Source organism: Telopea speciosissima, chromosome 10, assembly GCF_018873765.1.
Source record: "Telopea speciosissima isolate NSW1024214 ecotype Mountain lineage chromosome 10, Tspe_v1, whole genome shotgun sequence".
NCBI lineage: Eukaryota > Viridiplantae > Streptophyta > Magnoliopsida > Proteales > Proteaceae > Telopea > Telopea speciosissima.
The window spans coordinates 42,991,495-42,997,990 of record NC_057925.1 but is presented as its reverse complement, the minus strand read 5'-3'; the positions used below and the strand labels follow the sequence as shown (position 1 = coordinate 42,997,990).

General features: G+C 39.3%; 1 protein-coding gene across 1 annotated transcript; it reads right to left on the bottom strand.

The window, feature by feature from the left end:
• Window positions 1-439: 439 nt before the first annotated feature.
• LOC122643593 (probable F-box protein At4g22030) lies at window positions 440-1,970 on the bottom strand. Its single transcript, XM_043837207.1, has 2 exons — window positions 1,141-1,970; window positions 440-705 (listed from the first exon to the last, which is right to left on the bottom strand). The coding sequence occupies exons 1-2, from the start codon at window positions 1,968-1,970 to the stop codon at window positions 447-449; spliced, it is 1,089 nt and encodes a 362-aa protein (XP_043693142.1). The 3' UTR covers window positions 440-446.
• Between the last annotated feature and the right edge of the window lie 4,526 nt (window positions 1,971-6,496).

The following is a 6,496-nucleotide window of genomic DNA, read 5'->3' as shown; positions in this document are numbered from 1 at the left end:
AGTCCACATAGGATTCCTAATATAACTCAATGACCCCTTAATTAGACCAATACCATAATTAGCCTGAGTTTTACTTTATTTAATATTGGTCCATAATAGGGAATATGAAATTATATTCCAAATATAATTCTAACACCCCACATTTTCCCTTTATTTATTTTTCAGTTCCATAGCTTTGTAGTTGTCCTTGTGCGACCCAGAAAAAATCTAATTGGCGATCCTTTCTTTTGAAGAATTCCAATCCCTAATGGGAAGTGTTGATCTGCTTTGTTATTTGTTTCAAGCTTGGGAGAAAGCCGTGGGGTATATTTCAAATAATTAATTTTCCTGTTCAATTGTCTCAAATTTACAATGAGTTAATCAAGGCTTCTCTACAATATTTGTGTGACCCAAAATTTGTACAAGATTTACATTGCACATGGTGTCTTGGTTATCTATTGAAAAAATTAGAAGAGCTTGCTGGCAAATTCCTCTGTGATCTCTCCATATCTTTTTAAAGAAGAAGAAGCTGCGAGATCCCTAAGTTCGGACAAACTCCTTCCCAGTTGTAGAGCAACCTTCATTTCAAATAACTCCCCATTTTCTCTCTTCTCCACCTCCCTTTCCTTCAAGTTGGACACAATGGACTCCTCCATGAGCTGAAAGAAACCAGCATTGCTCCTGTACATCTCAAATACCATCCCTACTTGCCCACCATGTTCCATTTAGGGATGTAAACGGATCGGATTCGGATCGGATACGGATCGGATGTGATCGGGCCGGATATTCCCCTGGCCAATACGGATACCTCTAAACGGATTCGATGCGGATCGGATTCGGATTTTCACCATCCGCTTACATATCTCGCCTTGTGTAACCCGGACCTTCCTCCTAGCGGATACAATTCTCTCTCAATCCATATCTATTAGATCATGATTCTCTTTTCATCATATTCTAGAACTTGTTTAATCTTCAAAAACCCTAAAAATCATTATTTACTTAATTTTTTATTATTAAGTATTGGATTTTTTGGACGGATTTTAATCGGAGTATTCGGATTATTTTCCGGATATCTCTAAACGAATACGGATGCCCCTAAACGAATACGGATGCGAATTCGGATTCGGATTTCGGTTATCCATTTACATCCCTAGTTCCATTGTGTTTACTATGGCTGCTAGAGCTCCCGCAGTAACTCCCAGAAACACCGCCCATGGCCCTTGATGCTGAGAAGATGATCCTACAAAAGCAGACCCCACCGCCGCAATGCCCGTGAGTAGAGGCCCAGAAATGGCAAGTGCCTTGTTAATTTTCAATGCCAACTTACTCAGCCTCACATACTCTTCGGTGTCCTTCCTCTTTAGCACCCCAACTATTTGTCTCATTTCCTCCTCCAGCTTTGCATTCCATCCGTTGCTTCCCTTCCTTTCTCTGTTACCACCACCGAGTCTTTTCTGTTTCGGTTGTTGTGGCCACCAATTTGCAGGCTCTACCGTCGCAGGGAACTTGTCTAACATTGTTCCAAGCAAGGGAAGAGGGTAGGCCCTATCGAGGGCCAAGACCTTGTCCATGGCATCCTTCACATCCTTTTCTGTGGGAGTTCCAATTGCAAGTGTTGTTTGGATTTCCCTTTCGAGCTGTTTGAACAGCCTGGTAGCATTTCGTTGCTCTTCGGTGAGCTGGGAGGGCTGGATTTTGTTCATCACCACCAACATCCCAGTGGCTGCCGAATATAAGAGGGTGGAGGAGAGCTTGAGTGCTAGATGAGGTGCTCCCGTTCCACAGGAAGTGGCTGCTAGGCCAACCATGGTTGCGGCGGAGAGGGTGATGGCATTAATGGAGGTGAGGAGGAGCCTTGGGAGTATGAGTCTATTTGACTGGAGTTTGGGGGCCTGGAGCGTTGCTTCAGTCCCTCTCCTTAGACATCGTGAAGAAGATGAAGAAGACGACCATGAAGACCTTGAGAAACTTGAAGCTTGAAGTGCTGCCATGACAACGTACAGGGCCTCTAATTCCCTTTCTTGTGTTGTGGTTGTAGTAGCTTCCGGATTTGGGTTTGGAGCGTTTTTTGAATCGAAGATTGAGAGTGAGGTGCAGATTTGGAGTTGATCTCCAATATCACTCTGTATTTATAGAGAAGGGAAATCCATGGACGTAACAGAGAGGAGAGAAGAAGAGAAGAAGTCCTGCCATTGGGGAGGCTAGAATTGGAATTGGACCTGGTTTAATCTATTATTAACGTGTTGACCTGTTGACCTGGTGAGTTGGGTCACGGCTTGGACAAAAATTGGACTCTTTCGCGTTTGGGAATTAGCCGGTAAAAGGATTTGAAATGGGCAAACGTTGGACTCCGTTTTATGGTCGCTATTTGCCCCTCTCCGTCATTTCTCCCACTTCGGAACGCCTCAAGCCTTCAAGTCATGTTAAGGGACTAATTTGGAAGATTTCAATTCTGATTTGGTTCGGATAAATCGGGTCCATAAATTGGACCTATTTCACTGGACTGATTCAAACTTTTTTGGACTGATCAGGGTAAGGGTTTAAACGGTCCGGTATCGGTTAAACGGTTCAGTTCGATTCAAAACGTTTAATTTTGAAACCATAACCGAACCATTTAGTAAACGGTTTCATGGTTTCGTTTTAAGCATTTTGGTTCGGTTTGGTAAACGGTTTTTTTGTTTGTCTTTGTCACATTTATGTACATTTAAGAGTGTTAAATGGTTCGGTTCGATTCAAACCGTTTAATTAAACGGCATTAATTTTGAAACCATAATCGAACCATTCATTAAACGGTTTAATGGTTTCGGTTTAAACAGTTCGATTCGATTTCGGTTTGATTTTGACACCCTTAGGTCAGGGAATTGGGCATAAAATATTAAAGGGAAAATCGTTCGTGTGGTTAGCTTGGTTCCTGCCCCAAGACACAAACCAATGTCTTTGTGCGCACTTTCATTGGGTACTACACTGGTGATGGGCTATACGACCTGTTAGTGTTCTTTTGCCCAATAATAAAATTTTAAAACCTAAAAAAATTCAAAAAAATAAAAATAAAAATTTTGAGTATCACTATGAAAAAATTAGAAATAAATTTTTATTATGTCTAATTACACCAAATGAACCTTATAGCATAGTTGGAAAAACCAGGTTTTTGGCTAGACTTGTTCTTTAGAAGACTTGGTCGGCTAAGTCAAACCTAGATGGGGTTAGTCACTTCTTTCTATTTTGAAATACAATAAATATGTTTTTACCAAAAAAAAAAAAATAAAATGTATAAATTAGTATAAATCATAAAATATAAAAAATAAGGGTGGAGGTGGAGGAAATAATGGAATTATTGTTCGTGGAGGTTTCATGGAGTTTTGTGTGCTCGGTATGTACAATATGTTTGGATATAAATACAACATTATATGGTGTGAGATTAGTGACTTTTCTATGTTCGATTATGAGATGAGTAAAATTGCAAACAAGGGAAGGTGTTAGTTTGGTCAATCCGGTTAAATTGGTCTTCCTATTTCTTTGCTATTTTATTAAAAAAAAAAATTCTCATTTATAACATGCATTACATCATAATCAACAGATGATGTATAGAAATAAAACGAAAGGATATAACACAAGGATTTTTTAAAAAAAAATATGGAAAGAGAGATGACTTACTTGGATCCAGTTGGATCACAAAACAGAGTTAGTTGCCCAATCTCACCTAATAAAATATAGGGCTGATGTTCTCTGTGCCGCAGCATAGCCTACGCCCAAACACATGGGCTGCCATTCAAGGGGGGCAGGGTGGTTATTCCGCCCATCCCCATGTGTCTAGGCGCAGCTTGCGCCCTCGGCACAGAGAACATTTGGCCTAAAATATATATAACGAAATCATATGAAATAAACTGAAGCTACTGTTTATTCATATAAAAAATAACCCCTTAGTTACATGCAATATTTACAACAATGTCTTTCCATACAACAAAACCCTAAATTTGACAAAAAAGGAAAATAATATAATCCTAACACATGCATACGTGTAAAAATTGTTTAAATGCAAAATAACCCTAAGTCTACATTATCCTAGTTCTAGCTGTGAGAGAATGATAGAAGAACCCTGAATTTGAATCATTGAGGGTGAGCCACTTTATAATTTTGCTTAAAGAAGCTCTCTTCTTGGAGCAGCAGAGATCCAAGCTTCATAAAGAGGGCCTTTGCCTTTTCCTCTTCTGCAAATTGAGGGTTAGTCCCATCAAATTGAATTTGTCTTTAAATATCAAATCGAAGGGCTTGATAGTCCTTAACTATAAAAGAGATGTTGCCAAAAACATTTGTATTTCCTTGAAAGCAAGTTTGACAGACTTAAGCTTTTAAGAAAAAATGAGGAGGGGGAGATCTTTTCACTTTCAGGTTTCTACCAAGCCATTCTAAGAGTATCGAGGAAATCTGGGTGCTCCAATTATGTATAAAAAAATCTAAGGATTTCGGGGCAAAAGACACATCAAGAGAAATATGGATGATGATAGGTCTATAATCTAAAATTTCCGAGGGATCGAAAACAATCCTAGATGTTGGGTACACTTTGACCCAATGATCATTTGAGAGGACTTTATCAAGCTTGTATGAAATCTTATTTGCTCCATGTCATCTATTGGACTACATAAACTTGAAGTTAATCCATTTAAGATCTAGAGCCTTTATAGAATTGAGATAGGTGTCAAAACTAGCCATCAACTACTCATCAATAAGCTCACCCTCCCCCATCTTCTCATGAGCATGAACAACATTGAAGTCACCTCCCAGGCACTAGGGTTCCTACTAATTTAACAAGAGATACCTATACAAGAAGAACAAAGAGAAACCCTTTCTCCAATGGAGTTACACTCATATATAGCAGAGAAAAAAGAACCCGGCATTTGAGACAAGCTTGTTAATGTGGAGCCTATTCTTCACTTTAACCTGCTTGGAAAGGAAATTCAGACCCCTAACATTCCAAACGAGAATATGATCCATAAATAAAGAGAGAGGAACATAAATCATAAAGGAGAAAACCCGCTATGCATGAGAGGGCTTCTGGAATAGTAAAGCACCGTGTTCTTTGGGAGAGAAACTGTAACCAGCTCCCCAATCCTATCATCTCTGCAATGAATGTCAGACTTAGCCCTGGTTTTGAGACTGCCAGAAGGCATGTGGGGAGTAACAAGCTACTCAGGACGACTATTAGGATTGTCTCCAGAAGGCTCTTAGTATGATGGTACTAGAGACCGGCCATGTGAGAAGGAGAGTTTGATTCTTCATCCTCAGAATAAAATACTAGAGCTAAAGTACTGCAACCAAGTGGGCTGTCATCCACCCATTGAGGGATATAGGGAGAAAGACAAATCCTTTCCCTATCATTGAGCAATGGGAGGCAGAGGTGGGAGGAACCTCCTTATAAGTGATCAATGGAACAAGTTAATTAGCTAGGGCATAAAAAGTGATCCGCTTGCATTATTCTTGGTTATACCCCGTATCCAAAAAGGACTAATTTAAGATCATATATTATCGACAGGTACTTGATGGGTTTCTTCCGATGGAATCTGGCTAATTTTGGTCCAATTGAGGGGTATTAGTACTTAAAGGTAAAAATGAACTATAAATGTATTACATTGCGCAAAATTTAATTTAATATGACTGTTTCAGTGTTATATGATTTAGAGAACCCAACATGAAGTTTAAGGACTTAAAATGAGTTAAGTTGACCCTTGGATCAGCTTGGACCACCAACGGGTCCACAATAAAGTAGTAGAATTGAAAACTAGATAGTTTTTTTTGTGCAAAATAGCAACTTCATGTGACTTTCATGGTACTTTCTAGTCATAATTTGGGGAAACCTAAAACATAGGAAATGAAGGTCATTGAGTTAGCTTTCCAATGAAACAATAATCAGGTTAATCGGAGTTTGAATGAGGAGGATTTGACCATTTGTGTAGGTATACATCAGAAGATCAGATTTTGAAAATAGGGTCCGATCGACCAGATCATCGTGGCAATCGACTGAATGGCAACAGACAAAACTCCCCGATAGCAACCAGATTCGGTCGGATAATCTATCGACAACTAGATTATTTAACTAGACAACTTGAGTCGTCCGGTATGCGTCCGAATGATTCAGCTTGAAGTTAGTTCAACAACTAGTCGACCGAATCATCGTGTTGGTCGACCGAATGAACTCGATATAGAGTTTTAAGTGGGTTTTGGCTCATTTCTTCTTTTACCTAAAATAGAGAGAGAGAGAGAGAGAGAGAGAGAGAGAGAGAGAGAGAGAGAGAATGTGAATGAACTCGTACATTTTGTGTTCTTTGGAAAAATGAAATTAACAACTTTAATATCAATCCTGTGAGTTGTGTTACCCTTAAATGCCACCAGCATCTTATATTTAATGATTTTAGATTTTCGTTGTAGTATAGATGTGATAGGCAAGACATCAGTCATTATCACACAATAACCATAAGGGCCAACCCCCATACCTTTTACCCAGGTTTGAAGCGTCACAATT